This window comes from Somniosus microcephalus, chromosome 16, assembly GCF_052327205.1.
Source record: "Somniosus microcephalus isolate GS21.2 chromosome 16, FLI_Smic_1.0, whole genome shotgun sequence".
Classification (NCBI taxonomy): Eukaryota; Metazoa; Chordata; class Chondrichthyes; order Squaliformes; family Somniosidae; genus Somniosus; species Somniosus microcephalus.
This window is the reverse complement of record NC_141002.1, coordinates 85,826,643-85,848,121: the sequence shown is the minus strand read 5'-3', so window position 1 is coordinate 85,848,121 and position 21,479 is coordinate 85,826,643. Positions and strand designations below refer to the sequence as shown.

The 21,479-nt window shown below is 45.6% G+C and overlaps 1 protein-coding gene across 3 annotated transcripts in view; it reads left to right on the top strand.

Moving 5' to 3' along the window:
• The window catches only part of LOC147106357 (sodium-coupled neutral amino acid transporter 4-like), a 99,810-nt gene that overhangs the window by 28,577 nt on the left and 49,754 nt on the right, over positions 1-21,479 (top strand). For 2 of the 3 annotated variants that reach the window (XM_086009398.1, XM_086009400.1), the window contains exons 2-5: positions 14,144-14,268; positions 18,747-18,986; positions 20,240-20,333; positions 20,505-20,620. In XM_086009398.1, the coding sequence (XP_085865524.1) occupies positions 18,868-18,986; positions 20,240-20,333; positions 20,505-20,620 (329 nt within the window). In that variant the 5' untranslated portion in view covers positions 14,144-14,268; positions 18,747-18,867. The remainder of the gene's footprint in view (positions 1-14,143; positions 14,269-18,746; positions 18,987-20,239; positions 20,334-20,504; positions 20,621-21,479) is intronic. The other variant, XM_086009399.1, reaches the window with a different exon arrangement.

Here is a 21,479-nt window from a genome sequence, read left to right as displayed (position 1 = left end):
TAGCCCTTCCGGTTGCGGTAATCCTCGGCATTCTCCAGAGGTGCCCGCAAAGCCACATGCGTGCAGTCAATGGCGCCCTGCACCATGGGGAAGCCCGCGAATGCTGCAAAGCCCATTGCACGCTGTTGCTGCTTGGCAAGGGCCATGGAGAAAGAGATGAACTGACATCTCCTTTTGAAAAGGGCATTGGTCACCTGGCAGATGCAGCAATGCACGGCAAACTGGGAGATGTTGGCAATGTCCCCAGTAGCGGATTGGAAGGAGCCGGTGGCATGGAAGTTGAGAGCCACCGTCACCTTCACTGCCACCGACAGAGACGTCCTGCTCCTCAGCTGTGGCTGCATATCACCGCCAAGCAGCTGGCAGATCTCTGTGACCACGTCCCTTCTGAATCGCAGCCTCCGAACACACTGCTCGTCAGACATGTTGAGATAGGAGAACTGCTGGCGGTATACCCTGGGTGGGTAAGGCCTCCTTTGCCGACGCCTGTTGCCCCCTCTCCATCTAGCCAGGGCTGCCACTCTCTCACGGCGTCTGTGAGCCCTTTGGATGTAATTGAGAAAGCCAGCGTTGACACCCATTGCAGCCCCCATAATATGCTGGCAAACAATGAGATGTCAATGAAGGCAAAGACTAGTGGAAAGCAGTGGCCTGAAGCCAGAAGTACCTGTCCGAGTGTTGGGCCAAAGCAGAAAGCTATCTACCTTGGTCTCTCTCCAAAGATCCGTTTCTCAAGAGGGAGTGCTGCGAAATGGCAGCCTTTTATAGTGCAGGAGGAGTGCCCTTTAATTTGCGCCCCCCGCGCCCCGCATCGACTGAGCACCGTTCCACTCTAACAGTCGCTAGGGGCGCCAGGCGCACAATGGGGCGTTGCCACTGAAGTTCCGGTTGGGGGCGCACAAAGGGCGTTGCACGAGGAAATGACGTCATGATCTGCGCGCGCAGCTGAGCACGTGCAAAGACTTTGCGCCACCGCTAAATCTCTAGTGAAGTTGGGGCGAGGCGCAGTTCGCGCTGCGCCCGGGCGCTACCCGCCTAGCGCCCGACATCTACTCCTCCTAAGGCGCTAACGGCTGGCGCAACCAACTGAATTTCTAGGCCTATATATTTATATACTAGCTGGAGTGCCCGGCGGTGCCGAGGCTTTTTCGAGGGCATGTTCTTCTTGGAAGAGAGAGAGCGACTGGGGGGGAAGAGAGAGAGCGACTGGGGGGTAGAGAGAGAGCGACTGGGGGGGAAGAGAGAGAGGGACTGGGGGGGAAGAGAGAGAGGGACTGGGGGGGAAGAGAGAGAGCGACTGGGGGGGAAGAGAGAGAGCGACTGGGGGGAAGAGAGAGAACGACTGGGGGGGGAAGAGAGAGAGCGACTGGGGGGAAGAGAGAGAGCGACTGGGGGGGGAAGAGGGAGAGCGATTGGGGGGAAGACAAAGAGCGACTGGGGGGGATGAGAGAGAGCGACTGGGGGGGAAGAGAGAGAGCGACTGGGGGGAAGAGAGAGAGCGACTGGGGGGAAGAGAGAGAGCGACTGGGGGGGAAGAGAGAGAGCGACTGGGGGGAAGAGAGAGCGACTGGGGGGGAAGAGAGAGAGCGACTGGGGGGGAAGAGAGAGAGCGACTGGGGGGGAAGCGAGAGAGCGACTGGGGGGGAAGAGAGAGAGCAACTGGGGGGGAAGAGAGAGAGCGACTGGTGGGGAAGAGAGAGAGCGACTGGGGGGGAAGAGAGAGAGCGACTGGGGGTGGAAAGAGGGGAAGGGGGGAAGGAAGGGGGGAAGGGGGGAAGGGGAGGGGGTGAAAGGGAAGGGGGGAAGGGAAGGGGGAAGGGGGGAAATCGGGGGAAGGGGCGGGCTCTGCCGGCGATGGCTCCGCTGAGCTCCGTGCCGCCCCATGCACTGACATGCCGAGCACAGCGCCCCGGTCAGCCCGAGCCCCGCCCTCCCGAGGCCGGGCCTGAGGCGGCTTGAGACGGCCGATTGCGGCTGGCCGGGCCCGGTTGCCTTGGTAACCCTCCTCCCCTCTCCACCTCCCGATCTCCGGGACCGGGCCTGGGCCTGGGCCTGAGCGGCTTGAGACGGCCGATTGCGGCTGGCGAGCCCGGTTGCTGGGGTAACCCTCTCCGCTCCCCCTCCCGAGCCCCGCCGCCTCCCCCCCCACCGCTAACCTGCTCGCTTCCCTCTGGCCGCGCTCTGTGTGGAGGTGCGCCGTGCAGCGCGAGCGCGAATGAAGCGCGAGGAGCTTGCAGTTAGCCCAGCCAGCCTTTACCAAGATGGCTTGCCGCTGGTTCGGAATCGGGCCCAGCGGCGGGTGGGGGGGGGCGGGTGTGGGGGGTGAGGGGTGGGAGGAGCTTGCCACAAAACAATTGCCTAGGGTCCAGCATGGCTGGCAACAGACGCCCAGGCTTCGAGGCCTACCTGCAAAAACGGGGAAAGGTAGGAAAATTAATGAGATTAGATAAAAGATTTAGAAAGTGATTAACTTTTTTAAAAAACAATATGTGTTTTAAAAGCAACTTTTTTTTTAAAGACGCAGAAAGCGGGAAAAAGAAATGAAAAGTTTGGAATCAAGATGGCGGCGACTCACCTCGGTTCAGAACGATAAGGCCCGCCCACACAAGCACCAATTGGTCGACCGTCAGGTCACCGAAGCGTAGGATTGGTTAATCCTCCCGTCACTCGACTCTAGGAGGGCCCGCCCGCATGCGCCAGGAACCCGCCCCCGCCACGCAGCGATTGGTCGACTGTCAGGTCGCTCGACCGTACGATTGGTCGACCTTAATGTCACTCTATGCTAATGAGCGGATAATGAGATGCTAATGAGCGGAATTTTGAACGTTTTTTGGATACCGCGGGCGCAATTTTTGTCTCACCGAAATGTAAATACGCTTACGACCGTTCCGGAATCGTAAGCTTTCTTTTGATGTAACGCATGTGTAGGTACACTCTATAACTTTAGAGTGTATAGCCGGACAGACACACCGAAGGACAGACAGACAGACAGATCTATCCTTTTATATATATAGATTTTTCAAAATACTCTAGGGAAGGTAGTATTAAGATTGCACCCGTATTTTTTTAACTGGACAGTTTACTGTTTTAAAAGAAAATTAAACCAGGCAGCGAAAGGAAATTCCTTTTTAAGCTTGTTTCTTGTTTTACTTCATTATTTTAGATCAAGCATAGAGATTCCAGTATTGCCATATTTAGCTTCAAGACTCAAAGGTCTGGAAATTGGAACGTGTTACGCCTGGAAAAAAGAGGTGCAATTTAGGCGGCCAACCTCCCATGTTGTAAACATTTCTGATGCCATATTGGATTAGCCACTGTAAAGGATTCCCCGGTGGCCATCTAAAAGAGGCGTTAGGCCCCTTTGAATATGCTAATGTGGCATATTCAGGGGGGCCTGTTGAAGGAGCCAAACCAGAAATTGAATGCAGCATGCATCGGGTCTGCTGTGTTCGGGATTACTAGGTCTGCATGCGGCCTAACTAGCGGTCCTTAAAGGAATCGCTGAAGGCCGACAGCAAAAAAGCAAGTTTTAAAAAAGACTTAATCTGAATGTGGAGCTGGGACGAGCATTTCTGTTCCTCCTGGGCCACATGTGAGGGCCGCTTCCGGCCATGACTTCCCCCCCACCCCCCCCCCCCCCGAATCCCGGACTGTCCTAACGACCCCGTCCGGTGTCCCAGCCGGCCGATCCTGTTACCCCCCCCACGACCAGCGAGCTGCCTCTGGGGCTGCCACTGCCGCCTGCAGCACGCCAGGAATAAACAAATGGAGCAATTTGTGGGGGTCCTGCCACCAGCCTCTTTAGGCACGTGCAGTGTGCACTGTACCCGGATCACGTCCCGATTTGGGCACAATCCAATTTCTAGGCCAGAGTCCTTAAAGGAACCTTGTTGTACTCTGAAGCCATATTTATATTAGCTGGCTGGTGCTGCCGGCTGCCGGCAAGCAGATCCCTACACAACTGGCAGCAACACCACAGATAAAGTCGCCAGATTTGCTAAGGGAGGTCGCTGGGAAGGTCCGGTTTTTAGTGGGTCTTCCTAGCAACCAACCTGAGTGAGCCTGGCAACTTTATCTTTAGCGTTGTTGCTCGGTACATGAGACCATCATAATACAGTGTAGAAGTGGCAGGTATTTCTCCGTCCTCACTCATTTGAAATCCAGGGCGAATGTGGAAGGAGATTCATAACGCACAATTCCCCAACTCATTGCGCAGCCTCTCGGCCTGACACCCATTCCATTAGCTGCTTCCTGGAGTTGCTCCAGCCCCATTATGATGCTTCGCTGGCCGACTGCCACCCACTATCTCCGATAGCAAAATACTGCAGATGTTGGAAATCCGAAATAACAACAGAAAATGCTGGAAAAACTCAGCAAGTCAGGCAACATCCGTGGAGAGAAATTTGAGTTGACGTTTCGGGTTTTGAAGAAGGGTCAAACCCGAAACGTCAACTCAAATTTCTCTCCACGGATGTTGCCTGACTTGCTGAGTTTTTCCAGCATTTTCTGTTGTTATTACCCACTATCTCCAGCCTGGCTTGCCGATCAATTGCCCTGCATCATAAACAGACAGTCATGTCAAGAGGTTGAGGTAAGAAGGTAGAGCCTCATATTTGCAAACGCTGTGAAACTCTGGGAGAGAACGACCAGATACCACTGAACGGCTGAAAAGTACCATTGGATTAGTGGCGAATAGGGGCTGTGTGGGAGATTAACTCCTTTGTCTTGAGTGAAGCTAGGTACACAAAGAAAATGCAAAACATGCTTTCTCGTACATACTCTAAATATAAGGAACGTTTAAAAGGTGTTGAGTAACTACAAATATAAGCAGGGCTTGGCATTGTACTCGTAGCTATGGGTTACTGGTATGATTGGTTGTATGTATCGGTTTATAGATTAACAGCAATCTGAGTGAAATGATTTGGATTTAACTGTAGGACTAAAATTGCTTACTTGATAACTAGAGGATATATAGAGCATAAAATGTGACCTATTTAATACCCAGAGCGTCACTCTTTATTAAAGACGTAAGCATGTGAATATTATTTGTTTTGTAGAGAAACGAAGGTAGTTAGAGTAATGCAGAGACAGGGGGAGATCTGAAGAGAAAAAGTGCACAGAGTAAGTGTGAGTTAACTCCATGCCCAACTCCTGCCTCTGTCCAGTTTTCAACGGTGCAAAAAGTGCCGGCCTGGTACTGTGGTGGCATGGCAGCACGGGACATTGGTTCGGTTTTTCCTCATGTTGCTGTGGGGAGGCACCAAAGCAAAGTGTCCAAATCAGAGAGTGATGTGTCATTTGGTTGCCCTCCTGCATTTCCCGGCCGCTGACGAGGGGGGGGAGCGGGGGGGCATTTTGCAGAGGCCCGAGAGCAGGCCGGCTGACCACCCTTTCAGCTGCAAGGAACTCGGGGAGCTTGGACTGACTGGTGGGCAAGTAGAATGATTCCCACACCTCCACAAAATGTAACTTGTGTGGGAAAAGACACTTACTCTCGTGGAGCATCTTGCAATATTCAGCATTGTATCTCTTGTAGAACTGAGAATAAAACATTTAATCAATCAAAATTGTATACTGAAGTAAGCCATAAATTAAAAAGATTAATCATATGTAGAGTCACACTGGGGGGAATTTTAACCCCCCCCCCGAGCTGGGTGAAAACAGTGAGTAAGTAGGTCGCTCCGTTCCCGCCTGGCGCGATTTTCTCTTTGCCAACTTTCAAGTCGGCCGAGGCTCTGACTACAGGCAGGCGGGGGCCTAATTAAAATGGAAAGGCTGTGACCCAATGGCACCGCGACATTGTTTTGTACTACAACTCGTGGGGGAGGCCCGCCCAGTGGCAAACCCGCCAGAGAAACCTGGCGGGAGTCAGCAGAGTGGCCAGAAGAGGCCAAGGTAAGCTTTATTCTTTAATCTTCGGGAAGATTCCTTAAGGGGCCAGTGCTTGATGGGCCCTGGAAGAAATCCTTGGGTCTAGGACTAGGGGGCATAGTCTAAAAATTAGAGGCAGACCTTTCAGGAGTGAAATTAGGAAATATTTCTACACACAAAGGGTGGTAGAAAGTTGGAACTCTCTTCCACAAATGGCAATTGATGCTAGATCAATTGTTAACTTTAAATTTGAGATTGATAGATTTTCGTTTACCAAAGGTATTAAGGGAAATGGGGCAAAGGCAGATATATGGAGCTAGGTCGCAGATCAGCCATGATCTCATTGAATGGCGGAACAGGCTCGAGTGGCTCAATGGCTTACTCCTGTTCCTATGTTCCTCCCCTTCCACTGCCCCCGCTTTCCCTCCCTACACCAGCATCTATTTTGGAACCTCCGCCCCGGCAGTTAGCTTACACAAGGGATCGTTCCCTTGGGTCCCCGGCAGTGTTCGGCTCCTGTCTCAGTTCCCGTTCCCACCCGCTGGCTAGCCTTGACATCATTCCCGCCGGATGTCAAAGAGTACATTGGCTAGGCCTTATTTTGCTCTCGTCCTCCGAGTGCGTCACCCGCTTTGGGTCCCCCCACGCACCAATCCTGCCCCAAGTTAAAATCGGCCCCAATATGACACTATACTAACACAACCAGCATATCAGCCATTATCAAAAGGTTTCAATAAAAGAAAAAATATAGAAATCTTAATATCTTTCTGAAAGTTATAGACCAGTTATAGTACACTAATGAGTTGCAAAGTGGTTTTCTCTTTGTTTCGAAAGAGGTGCACCTCAGATGTGAAGTCGCTGAACTGATGGGAAGTTTCAGTTGAGGAAAAGGCATGAGACTGAGCTAAGGAGGCTTTACACCTGCTATAGTATAACTGCAATCAATGCCAAGTGAAGGTTAAAGAGTGACTGCCCGCAAACTTTACAAACTTCTTTTTGAAAGTTCTTGAGTTGGTAAAGAGCCAACTTTCCACTGACAAAATCTAACTATATTTGGCATGTCTGCGCAAAGTTACCCCGTCCTTGACGAGAGCGTGATTTGGTGCTTGCAGCATAATCTGTGTCTGCTGACCTTTGTATTGATTTCAAATCTATTTGTTTCCCAGAGGTACCAATTTTCTTTGCTAAAGGCTAACTAAATCCAAACTAGAACCCGTCGCATTACAAAAAGGTTATTTGCCAGAATACGAACAATGACAGACAGGAAAAGACCCAGTGGTCAATCCAGCTTGTCCCACACAAATGTGATTGATGCCTTGTGCATCACAATACATCCACTCCCCACCCACCCGGCACCATGTCATCTCCCGAGAGAGGCGAAAAAACCTGTAAAAACTCAGGCCAATTAGCGGGAAAAAATATGGAAAATTCCTCTCCGGCCCCACTAGATGCTCAAAACTAATCCAGGAGACCACTCCAGCCCTGATTAATGTTATACGGCACCTAGATTTTACACAAGGTGATTTCTGTTCCAGTCAGAAGCTGGTCCGGCTCCCACTTGAAGGAATTCAGCGAATCAGTGTTCACCGCAAGAGCCGGCAGCCTGTTCTACACGTCCACTATTCTTTGGGAAAAGAACTGCCTCCTAACTCCTAACCTAGTTCTGGCCTTATATAACTTGCCGTTGTGACCCCTGGTCCTCCCTAACCTATTTAGTTAAAACAAACTGTCTACACAATGATCTGATTATATTGGTGTACAGTTACTGGCAACATGATCAAATCAGCAGCTATTACTTCTTGCCTATGATGGTTCTACTCTCAGTACTTCTTAATCTATCAACAATTTTGGCCTCACTACCTCTTCTGGCCTCAAGTAGAAGTCTCACATCTCCATTGGTTTCCTCTGTTATGTCAAGCACTTAATTCTCCTCAACAACGCTTAACTTTCTATGAAGCTCAACTCTATCTAAGACTTTGGGGGCGATTTTCTCAGCCCCGAAGAGGCGGGTATGGAGGCGGGACTGCCAGGAAAATGGCAGAATTTGGGGGTGGGTGGCCGTCCCGCGCCGGGTCCCGTCTCCTTGGAGGTGGGAAGGGATTAAAGCCTATTAACTGCCTGTTAACAGGTAGTTAACAGGCAGAAAATAGGATTATCCCGTTTTTGCCCTCACAAGTGCGGGCTTCCCGATGGCTCCAAAACCCGCCAGCTCAGCGAGGCGAGTACTGGGTCTGTGGGGGTCGGCGGGGGTGGGGGTGCAAAAGTGTGGTGTGAAGGTAAGTGATGGGTACAAGAGTGTAGAGATGAGTATCTGAGGTAAGTCCTAAGTGTTTTTAAAAGTGTACTTACCTTTGTTTCTTCCTGCAGGCTTCAGTCAGTTCCTATACGGAGAGTCTCGCAGATTCTCAGATGCAACAAACATCCCATTTCTGTAAAAGGAAGAAGGTTGATGAGGTCTTGTACGCAAGACCTCATCAAACTACACAGAATGTCAGTGTTTGACAGCTTCACAGAGCTGTCAAACGATGACATTTCTTCTTTCAAAAATTCTTGACAGATGACATGTCATACATTGATGTGCTCTGCAACCGGCTTTCCCCTACTTGGCCTGCTGAACCCGCCGGGCGGGCTTAACAAGGTCAATCTGGGGAAAATCCCGCTGGTCGTCCAGAAGCTGATGGAGGTGGGACTGAAACCTGACAAGTGGGAGTCCCGCCTCCAAAAGCTTCCCATTGAGAAAATCAACCCCTTGAGTTCTGCTCCCATAACATTACAAAGTGGGAGCTCTCCATTTCTCTCACATCCTTGGATAGGATACGAGAATATGTCCTCTCAGTTCTCTGTTCTCCACTCTACTCTTTCTGTTACAACCTTTTGTCAATATTTTATTGCTACTACTATAGAGTAATTAGCATTCTTTTTTGATCCTGTAGTGTGTGCTCTTCTCTGTATCCCCAAGGCATTGAAATCCAAACTTATCATACTGTCTCTCACTCCATCTCATTTTGTCCCAGGACCATAAATCTAAGGATCTCTTCCGTCTTTCTTTCTTCCTGCAATCTCAGGTGTTTAAAACCAAGCTTGTTTTCAATGAATTACTACTTCCTGAGTGACTCAGAAACAAGGGTCCTCAATTTAAACAAAGGAAACTACGATGGTCTGAGGAGCGAGTTGGGTAGGATTGATTGGGAAATGGCACTCAAAGGGGTGACGGTGGATAGGCAATGGCAAACATTCAAAGACCGAATGGATGAACTACAGAAGTTGTTCATCCCAGTTTGGCATAAAAATAAAACAAAAAAGGTGACTCAACCGTGGCTAACAAGGGAAATTAGGGACAGCATAAGATCCAAGGAGAGGACATACAAATTGGCCAGAAAAAGCAATAATCCTGAGGATTGGGAGCAGTTCAGGATTCAACAAAGGAGGACAAAGGGATTAATTAAGAAAGGGAAAATAGAATATGAGAGTAAGCTTGCAGGGAACATAAAAACTGACTGTAAAAGCTTTTATAGATATGTGAAGAGAAAAAGATTGGTGAAGTCAAGCGTAGGTCCCTTGCAGTCAGAATCGGGGGAATTTATAATGGGGAACAAAGAAATGGCTGACCAACTAAATACATATTTTGGTTCTGTCTTCACAAAGGAGGACACAAATAACCTCCCAGAAATACCGGGGAACATAGGGTCTGATGAAAGGGTGGAACTGAAAGAAATCAGTATTTGTAGGGAAATGGTGTTAGGAAAATTGATGGGACTGAAGGCCGATAAATCCCCAGGGCCTGATAATCTACATCCCAGGGTACTTAAGGAAGTGGCCCTAGAAATAGTAGATGCATTGTTCGTCATCTTCCAGAACTCGATAGACTCTGGAACAGTACCCATGGCTTGGAGGGTAGCTAATGTTACCCCACTATTCAAAAAAGGTGGCAGAGAAAAAGCGGGGAATTATAGACCGGTAAGCCTGACATTGGTAGTGGGGAAAATGCTAGAGTCCATTATAAAAGATGTAATAGCAGAGCACTTGGAAAGCAGTGACAGGATCGGACAAAGTCAACATGGATTTACAAAAGGTAAATCATGCTTGACTAATCTACTGGAATTTTTTGAGGATGTAACTGGTAAAATAGACAAGGGAGAACCAGTGGATGTGGTGTATTTGGACTTTCAGAAGGCTTTCGATAAGGTCCCGCATAAGAGATTAGCATGCAAAATTGAGGCACATGGGATTGGGGGCAAGGTATTGACTTGGATAGAGAACTGGTTGGCGGACAGAAAGCAAAGAGTTGGAATAAACGGGTCGTTTTCCGAGTGGCAGGCAGTGACTAGTGGGGTACCGCAAGGATCGGTCCGAGGACCCCAGCTGTTCACAATATATATTAATGATCTGGACGAGGGAATTGGATGTAATATCTCCAAATTTGCAGACGACACAAAGCTGGGTGGGAGGGTATGCTGCGAGGAGGATGTCATGAAACTCCAGTACGATTTGGACAGGTTAGGTGATTGGGCAGAAACATGGCAAATGCACTATAATGTGGATAAATGTGAGGTTATCCACTCTGGTGACAAAAACAGGAAGGCACATTATTATTTGAATGGCAATAGATTGGGAGAAGGGGAAGTGCAAAGAGACCTGGGTGTTCTTGTGCACCAGTCGCTGAAGGTAAGCATGCAGGTGCAGCAGGCGGTTAAGAAGGCAAATGGTATGTTGGCCTTCGTAGCAAGAGGGTTTGAGTACAGGAACAAGGATGTCTTGCTACAGTTGTACAGGGCCTTGGTGAGACCGCACCTTGAGTATTGTGTGCAGTTTTGGTCGCCTTATCTGAGGAAGGACGTTCTTGCCATGGAAGGAGTGCAGCGAAGATTCACCAGGCTGATACCTGGGATGGTAGGAATGACGTATGAGGAGAGATTGTGTCAATTGGGCTTATACTCACTGGAGTTTAAAAGATTGAGAGGGGATCTCATCGAAACCTATAAAATTCTGTCAGGCCTGGACAGACTAGATGCTGGAAGGATGTTCCCGATGGTCGGGGAGTCCAGAACCAGGGGTCATAGTCTAAGGATAAGGGGTAGGACATTTAGGACTGAAATGAGGAGGAATTTCTTCACCCAGAGAGTGGTGAACCTGTGGAATTCTCTGCCACAGAGGGCGGTGGAGGCCAGTTCATTAAATATATTCAAGAAAGAGTTGGATATATTTCTTAAGGCTAAATGGATCAAGGGGTATGGGGAGAAGGCAGGGACAGGGTACTGAATTTGAATGATCAGCCATGATCTCATTGAATGGCGGAGCAGGCTCGAAGGGCCGAATGGCCTACTCCTGCTCCTATCTTCTATGTTTCTATGTACCTCATCTTCTCTTTGCTGTTTTGAAGCCTGGTGGTGTCTTCTGTTGTTGGGCCTTAGCCTTTCCGTGAGGGTTTGTCAATAAAATACAATATACCGTTCCTGGGAACTTATTGGTAAAAACAGAATTTGTGCTAGCAGTAAAAATTCCGCCAATGACCATGAGATCATTTCTGATCATTGGGTTGTATTAGTGTCCAGAAGATGCTTTTTTTTTTAATCGGACCTTCTCCTGAACGATATGTCAGTTGTGGATTTATAAGATCAGCAGTTTAATCTTGATTTTGGATAAGATATTGGCCTTTTGTATTGCTGACGTAAGCAATCTTTAAATGGAGGTGTTGAGTTTGGTGCATTTGATGATTGGCTCTCGTAGTATACTCCCCTCCTCTTTAGTCATCTGCTCACCTGTCTATGATGCAATCAGCCCAAGGTCTTATGTGCAACAGTACAAAAGTTGCTTTTCAGAGTTAACCCAGGCAACAGCTTGAGAAAGAATTTTTCTATGTATTGAGGTAATAGTGGTTTTCATGACTGAATGAGTGTAATGATTATACTTGGGGTCTACTTACATATTTTGACTGTTAAACTTTTCTTATTTTTATTTAAACAAGATTATGGAATTATGGTTGAATCTGTTTTTCATCTGTAGCAGTGGGATGTATTTAATCAACATTATAATTAGAAGTGTTGTTAAATCCATTTTTGTAAAATGAAATTGAATGTTAATCAATTTATTTCTGGTGGTACATTTGGAAAACTATAACTTGTTTTCTTGTAATGTGGTAATTTAAGAAAGGAATTTCTGTCAGCTATTGATTAAGTTATGCAGCATAATAATACTCTAAGGCGCCATGTTCTTTTGGTTTAAGCTATCCTCACCATGTTTATAGTTTTGGCTATTTTCGCGCAGCAGCCCTTTGGCTGTTATTATCAAACAATCATAAGCTCAGAAATGTTACCAGGTAATTTGCTTTTCTTTATTGTTAGATAAAGGGGGTAAAGAGTGGGAATGGTGGAAATGGAGAAGGTGATTTAGAATTTTGTTGAGCTGTTGTATTTCTTGTGCCAGTAATTTATGTTAAAATGGATACCGAAAACATGTACAATGCGTTTTGAAACATTTTATATTTCGAGAAATATAAATTTGCTTTATTCAAAACCAAAAGCAAAGGTAGTTTTGCAGCCAAATAGTTTTAAAAGGAGAATCACTGCTACTATTTTACACTAGGAAATAGCAGTAGCAGTTCTTTATAGTGTGATACAATCCATGGGATTTGGAGCCTGCGAAGATCCCTCGCGTGGCCACAGATTTATAAAGGTGGACTCTAGTTATTTGAACTTCATGTGTATGTTGGTTGGTCTTTCCCACTTAGACAATAGATTTTTTACTGAAACAACTTGGTAGCACTCTTGCCCCTGAGTCAGAAGGCTGTGGGTTCAAGTCCCACTCCAGAGACTTGAGCACAAAAATCTAGGCTGACACTCCAGTGCAGTGCTGAGGGAGTGCTACACTGTCGGAGGTGCCGTGTTTCGGATTAGATGTTAAACCGAGGCCCCGTCTGCTCTTTCAGATGGACGTAAAAGATCCCGTGGCACTATTTCGAAGAAGAGCAGGTGAGGTGGAGGCCAGTTCATTAAATATATTCAAGAAAGAGTTGGATATATTTCTTAAGGCTAAAGGGATCAAGGGATATGGGGAGAAGGCAGGGACAGGGTACTGAATTTGAATGATCAGCCATGATCTCATTGAATGGCGGAGCAGGCTCGAATGGCCGAATGGCCTACTCCTGCTCCTATCTTCTATGTTTCTATGTATGTTTCTATGTTATCCCCGGTGTCCTGGGCCAATATTTATCCCTCAATCGACATAACAAAAATGGGTTATCGGGTCATTATCATATTGCTGTTTGTGGGAGCTTGCTGTGCGCAAATTAGCTGCCGCGTTTCCTACATTACAACAGTGACTCCATTTCAAAAGTACTTCATTGGCTGTAAAGCACTTTGGGACGTCCAGTGGTTGTGAAAGGCGCTATATAAATGCAAGTCTTACTTTTACAGTATTTGCTGTGGCTTGTTTTAAACAGAGCAGCATGCTTCACGTGAAACCAGTTGAGCAGGGAACTGGAGGGTTGCCTGTGGAATTGTACCTTGGCAAGAGTCAGAGCTTTCAGAACAGGGGTGGGCAAACAGGAAAGAAAGAACGTGCATTTATATGGAGCCTTTCACAACCTCAGGGCATCCCAAAGCTTTTCACAGCCAATGAATCACTTTTGAAGTGTAGTCTCTGTTGTAATGTAGGGAAACGCGGCAGCCAATTTGCGCACAGCAAGATTCCACAAATAGCAATGGGATAAATGACCAATTCAACAGTTTTGGTGGGGTTGGTTGAAGGATAAATGTTGGCCAGGATTCGGGAGAACTCCCCTGCTCTTCTTCGAATAGTGCCACGGGGTCTTTTATGCCCACTCGCAGTACTCCCTCAGCACAGCACTGGAGTGTCAGCCGAGATTATGTGCTCCAGTCCTGGAAGGAGACTTGGACCCACAACGTTCTGACAGAGGCGAGAGTGCTACCAACTGAGCAGAGGCTGACACCTTAAGGAAAGCCTGTTAATTGAAAGTAAATTTTTAATCAAATTATCCTGTAGTACGAATTAAGCAATTTTAATTGAAATAAACAAATAATTGAAATGAATCAAATTTAAATGAAGAGGAGTAGACCATTAACTTTTAAGCATCTACTTCAGGAATATTTGTGTATACGCAAAATCTATTTTTAATTAAATCTCTGCAAATTCAGTAAAGATTGTGAGTTAATTGGAGACCTTAGCCCAGTTTGGATTTTTTTTAATTGACCCATGTATTCCAACTGGTCATTCATATTGCTTAATCTGTGATTTTTTGAATGTTTTCTAACAGGTAACAAAATTCGCAAGAAAGATTAATTTCAGAATGATTAAGACTGAATTTTTAAAAAGTTAAAGAAGCAGCACCTCAGAGTTCCACTAAGAGCCACTTGAAGGAACTTGATTATTTTGGGTTGGGTAAGTACACCCGAGTAGTTCTTAAACTATTTTATCATATAAGTGTTATTATAATTTTGTGGATATTGCAGTGTTTTAATACAAATTCAATCCAAAGTAATTTCAGTTTGGTATCTCCATATCTAATGATTGCAGTTTATGGTCATGATTTACCTATTTATGTACAAAATACTTCATTACAATGAGTTACTGTATAATGCTTACTTTATGTATACCTGTGGATGAAGTAGCTTCACATAGTGAGTTAATAAGGTTTCTGCTTCGCACTTTAGCCTCAGCACGACTAATAGCGTCTAAAGATTGTTCCCACTGTGAACAGGGGAGCCCCATGATCTCTGCATTCATGCATTCTTCATTATTTTGAGTTAGTTAAGATCTGTATTCAGCTCAGCTCAAGACAAGTGATTTAAAAAGAAATAACTGTAATATATTGCATCTGAACACATTATTTTGCATGAACGACAGATTGCTCTTTTACATGTGTTGTACTGGTTACCAGTTAATAATGAGTCTGCCAATAGTTTGATTGACAAGTTACTGCTAACTTGATCAACCCCCTACAGTATTAGGATAGGAATCTGGCTTTAATGCTAAGAGTTCTGGTTTTTCCAGAACGGTAAGAATGGGGTTGAGGAGACCATAGCATGGGCTTTCCTGAGCCAGTAGGGCAGATGGGCACGGAACTTTGAGATATGAGTCCCTCCCCCTTGTTTGAACAGGATACCCGGAAATGAAAAGCTTGCTCAGAGAGATTGACCTACAGTAGTCTTGTCTGGTCGGGGGGGGGGGGGGGGTCTAAATTTAGGAGAGGGTAGAAGTCCATCATTACAAAGCAAGTTCTGATGGCAGAAATGTAGACTAATTGGTTGGCTGCAGCGCAGCATCAAAGGTGAGCAACACTGCCCCCTATGATGCTGCAGTATTGGAGGTCCTACTGCAGGAGGGATACCAAAGGAGGCTGCCCTTATTTGGAGCTGTAGGATTCCCCCTCCATTGAAAACACAGGTGCTTTCTTACTACTTTGTATGGTGCTTTTCAAATGGCAACTGCAACCGAGAATAACGCAGGAAAATACTACCCCCCCCCCCAAAAAGAAAAAAACTTGCATTTCTATAGCGCCTTTCGTGACCTCAGGACGTCCCAAAGCACTTTACAGCCAATGAGATACTTCTGAAGCATAGTCGCTGTTGTAATGTAGAAAACGCAGCAGCCAAATTGCACATAGCAAGATCCCACAGACAGCAATGCGATAATGACGAGATGATCTATTTTAGTGATGTTGGGTGCGGGATAAATATGGGCCAGGACACTGGGGAGAACGCCCCTGCTCTTATTCGAAATAGTGCCATGAGATCTTTTACTTCTGCCGGACAGGACCTCGGTTTAATGTCTCATCCAAAATGCTGCACCTCCAACAGTGCAGCACTCCCTGAGTGCTTCACTGAAGTGCCAGCCTGGATTGTGTTCAAGCCTCTGGAGTGGGATTTGAACCCACAACCTTCTGACTCGGGGGTGAGAGTGCTACCACTGAGCCAAGACTGACACAAAGTACAAAAATAGCAGGGTACCCAGCAATGAGAATTAATGCACTGTGCAAAGTGTAATTGCAAATGCAGAAATACAAATGAACATCTGTGGAGCAATAATCTCTCTTTCGGGTGTCTACTTGAGCAGAGCAGGTCCCAGTGTTGCCCGGATGTGGATTTCATGTGGAAATGCTCAATGCTTGGACCTGAGTACCCTGAATACCACCCTCTCCCCTTGTTTGAATAATTTCCTATCCTGGAGCACAATGCCAAGAAATTCTTCACCACAAAGTGCAGCCGCTTTTGATTCTGGTGTACGGGGGTCTGGTCCGATCTCCAATTCGTCCTAGCCCCCAGCCCGGCACTGCTTCCGGGGCAGAGCCCGCTCAAGATCTACCATTAGGAGTGTTAACCGTTGTATTAAACCCACGTCATCCACATTGGCAAATAGTGCAGTGTGATTATCAGCAAGATTTCTGCTTACCCTCCTCCCCTCGTTGCACAATTCTTAAAGCAGCTATTATAGTGGCTTCAGCTAGTTGCAAAAGTTGTTAATGGTAAATATTTGGGGAGTTTTTATTTATTGATATGAGTAGTTGTGTGTTCTGGGAACCAGAGCATTGAGTTGGGACAGGGCTAAATCAGTGCTGCAGAGAAAAACATACACACAGAATCACAGAATCACAGAAACCCCACAGTGCAGATAGAGGCCATTTCAGCCCATCGAGCCTGCACCGACACATATTCCACCTGATCCGTAACCCCACGTATTTAATCCCCTAACACTAAGGGTCAATTTATCATAGCCAATCAACCTAACCCGCACATCTTTGGACTGTGGGAGGAAACCGGAGCACCCGGAGGAAACCCACGCAAACACGGGGAGAATGTGCAAACTCCACACAGACAGTCGCCCGAGGCCGGATTCGAACCCGGGTCCCTGGCGCTGTGAGGCAACAGTGCTAATTTTAAATCTTGGCAGTGGTGGAAAATGGGCGGTAGCAGATAGGCCGCCTGTTATACACCCAGCACAATTACCCTTCTGTGGAGAGGAAAATCTGGTGTGGTGTATAACAGGTGGCCCATCCGCCACCACTGAAATCCTTATTTATTCAAAAACACTCTGTGGCATCATGTTCAGGGAGGTAGGATTTGTTATGGCCTTTGTAGTTTCCACACACAGTGAGTTCTGGATCTCATCAGAGATGTCACAGGGTGTGGGGGGGGTGGTGGGGGGGGGGGGTTAGAAGGGGAAATCAAAGACTATCCTCATAAATCTCCTAGCAATCAGTAACTGTGAGGGCCACCTAACTGGCTAGCTGTTGGCCTGTTGGTTAGACCTCTGGGCAGGGAAATAAAAATAAAACTACTGTTTGTGAACATAAACTGATCATTTTTAAATTAGTAAATTCAGTGTTTAACCACTTTATTTTTAAGTACCTCAGAAGGTTCCATTTATTTGCTGTGATTTAATTTTAACAGTGCAATCCACATTCTTTTAGCACATTTCATTGAATCAGAAGCATACAGCACAGAAGGAGGCCATTTGGCCCATTGTGCCCGTGCCGGCTCTTTGAAAGAGCGATCCAATTAGTCCCATTCCGCTGCTCTTGCCCCATCGCCCTGCAAATTGTTCCCTTTCAAGTATATAACCAATTCCCTTTTGAAGGTTACTGTTGAATCTGCTTCCACCACCCTTTCAGGCAGTGCATTCCAGATCATAACAACTCTCTGCATAAAAAGATTTCCCCCCTCTTTTTTGCCAATTATCTTAAATCTGTGTCCCCTGGTTACCAAACCACACGCCAGTGGAAACAGTTTTCCCCAATCAAATATATCTTATCAAAACCCTTCACTATTTTGAACACCTCTATTAAATCGCCCCTAAACCTTCTTTGCTTTAAGGAGAACAATCCCAGCTTCTCTAGTTTCTCCACATAACTGAAGTCCCTTATCCCTGGTTTTCTAACACAGAAGTAGGTCATTTGGCTAATCCTGCATTTTATAACTACTCTAATACTCTGTCCTTTCCCTTTAATATTCTTTCTTTTCAGATTCTTACCCTGTTCCCTTTTAAATAGTGTTATAGTCTGTGCCTCAAAAGCCACTTGTGGTAAAGCATTCCATGTTCTAGTAAGATTTATGAGAATGATTCCAGGGATGAGGGACTCCAGCTATGTGGATAGAGTAGAGAAGCTGGGGTTGTTCTTCCTAGAGCAGAGAAGGTTGAGAGGGGATTTGATAGAGATATTCAAAATCATGAGGGGTCTAGACAGAGTAAATAGCGAGAAACTGTTCCCATTGGCAGAAGATTCAAGTACCAGAGGACACAGATTCAAGATGATTGGCAAAAGAACCAAAGGCGACATTAGGAAAAACTTTTTTACGCAGCGAGTGGTTAGGATCTGGAATGCACTGCCTGAAAGGGTGCTGGAGGCAGACTCAAACGTGGCTTTCAAAAGGGAATTGGATGGAAAAAAAATTGCAGGACTATGGGGAAAGGGCGGGGGAGTGGGACTAGCTGAAGTGCTCTTGCAGAGAGCCGGCACGGGCTCGATGGGCCAAATGGCCTCCTTCTGTGCTGTAACCATAGAATGATTCTATTCTATGATAATGCTCTGTATGAGAAAAAAAATTCCTTTGACTTGCCCTTGGAGATGTATATTTTACTTGTTTGTGTGCTCATTAATTGTTTAAAATGTTCTTTTTTTATTGTCTTAATGGCATTATAGTCTCACAACATCACGTTTGTAGCCTGCTTTCTAACTTGGTTGCATAGTGAAACTGTTGACGTCAATGGAGAGAACAAAGACCCTGACAAATATATGACAGCCCCTCTTTTAATATTTTACAGAAGAGTAAATATGAAAGGGCTAATGTACGGATTAGGTGTGCTAGCTGTTACGCCGAGCATGTTGACCCAGTATAATTTGTTTTCTTACTTTTATTCAGCAGAATACTCTGTCCAGGAAATCAATACAGAAGTTGAAGAGAAATATCAAACAGCCTAAAAGATTTGAAAAGATCGCAGTACCGGTTTCTTTTTCTTACTGGTTTTGTTTTGACAAAAGAGATGGATCGCATGGAGCTTAAGAAAGTTAGTCCTGAGGCTGATGATGACAGCAACAGTGGAGACAGTATGGATGAGAGCTATACTAAAATGACGGATTCAGAAAAAGTTACCATCAGCAGGTAAGAGTGAAAGCACGAGGCTAAAAGACCATCAAAATCAATATTTTACAAGGGTTATAACAGAAGAATGTTTAAATAGAAATATTTGAGCTTGAGCTCTGTACTTTGATGTTTCACCTGAAGCTTGTACTTTTTAATTGTTACTATGGGAGAGAAGTTAAGCTTCAAAAAGTCACACAACTCACGAATGAGACTCGTTTAATTGATGTTAACTGCCTAAAACAAAAGCACAACGTTTTGTTTATATATGCTCACACTACTGTTAATGCAGTTAATTATGAGCTCTGGAACTACACAATGAGTTAGACAGAACATGGAAGCAGGTGGAACGATGACAAATGTAATTTAATATGGAAAACCGTAAAAGAAACTGCACATAAGGATAAAATTACTATCCGCGAGTGGTGTTAAAATAGCTAAAGATAAAGTTGAAAGGGATCTAGGGATCTTGGACTCAACATGAACAACCAATGTGCAGCAGAAATCAACAAATCAAATAGAATGCTGAACTATATAGTCAAAGCAGTGGAGTAGAAGTTAGAGGAAGTCATAGAATCATAGAAATTTACGGCACAGAAGGAGGCCATTCAGCCCATCGTGTCTGCTCAAAATTGTATAGTGCCCTGGTCAAACCTCACCTTGAATACTGAGTCCAAATCTAATGCTTCCTGCAACGAAAGGGAACACAGCATATGGCATTTGTGACATTCAAGCCCTGGAGACAATTCAGGGAGAACTACAAGGATTATCCCAAGTCAGAAGACTGAAGTATGAGGCAAAACTGAGGAAACTGAGCTTTGAAAGGAGACCTTATAGAGTTATACTGGATAGTAAATGACATGGAAAATGTAGACATGAAATTAAACGAAACTGTGAGAGTAGAATAAGGGGTCACGGGTTCAGACCAGTAAAAGGAACACTTAGGGCTGATGTTGGGAAGTTTGTCTTCACATAAAGTGATGAACATATGGAAGGGTCTTCTGGGTAGACTAGCGAAGAAAAATTAATAAATTATGATGCAATGATGAGGAGAAGGTAATCTTCTCTTCTTCTTAGGCAGTCCCTCAGAACCGAGGAAGGTAATATCTTCCTGATGGAATGAGCACGATGGGTCAAATGGCCATCCTCATCCATAGTTATCGGGAGATAATGAGGTGCTACTTTTAAGGAGAAGCAGATTAGTTTTGCCTCGTGCCTTGTGGCTGAAATTCCAGCAAGCTTTTGCTTTACTTTGATTTGCTTTCCTTCCCTAGTCAATTTGTTGATGAAGATGATGCCGAAAGTCAGAAGTTTTTAACAAGTGAATTCTTAGGGGGAAAAAAATATGAAGAATATCACGAAGAATATGTGAGTAATCCTGTCAGTCCATCGTTTTTAAATGTTGTCAGTTTTTTTTGTTGATTTACTTCCTGCAAGTAGTGAAAAAGATTCCTCGTTTTATACTTCATGTCAAATTAAATAGTAATGGAAGTGTGATAATATGGAATTGTACTGACTTACGTATTCGATTATGTGCAGCATCCTGGAATGACATCATTTGGAATGTCAGCATTTAATCTCAGTAATGCTATCATGGGCAGTGGCATTCTCGGCCTGTCCTATGCCATGGCCAATGCTGGAATCATACTATTTGTGTGAGTATTGAAAAATGATTTACCTCATAAGATATAATGGAAATAAGATTTTACTGACTGGAATCTAAAATAATAGCAAAGCAGAGGTAACTTGTAAAACTGTAGGAGCTGCAGTACCAGTACAGTTGCCCAAAGAGAAAAAAGGAAGACTTGAATTTCTATAGCGGCTTTCACAACCTCAGGGTGCCCCAAAGCGCTTTACAGCCAATGAAGTACTTTTTGAAGTGTAGTCACTGTTGTAATGTAGGAAATGCAGCAGCCAATTTGCACACAGCAAGCTCCCACAAACAGCCATGTGATAATGATCAGATAATCTGTTTTTTAGTGATGCTGATTGAGGGATAAATATTGATCCAGGTCACCAGGGAGAACCCCCCTGCTCTTCTTCGAAGTAGTGCCACGGGATCTTTTACGTCCACCTGAGAGGGCAGACGGGGCCTGGGTTTAACATCTCCGAAAGACACTGCAGATCTGTGATGCTTGACCAGTCGTGCCATTTTTTTCCAAAAGTGGTGTTTTCGACAATGAAAGTGAACACAACAGAAGGGTATTTGTAAGATTGCATCTAAGGGCCGAAATTACAAAGATCCGCTCCCACCTTGTAGCCGTTCTAGATGCAATCCTGTGTTGAAGATAAAACTGACACAATAGCCCCAATTCTCTGAGCTGCACTCATCGTCAATGAGGTTACCCCCTTTCCCCGGCAGTGGAGCCTCACAGTTTCAGCCCTTTACAATAATCAAAAGGGCCATTTTATCCATAAAGAACAGAAGTATCACAGAATCATACAGCACAGGAGGCAGCCATTTGGCCCATCGTGCCTGTGCCAGCTCTTTGAAAGAGCTCTCCAATTAGTCCC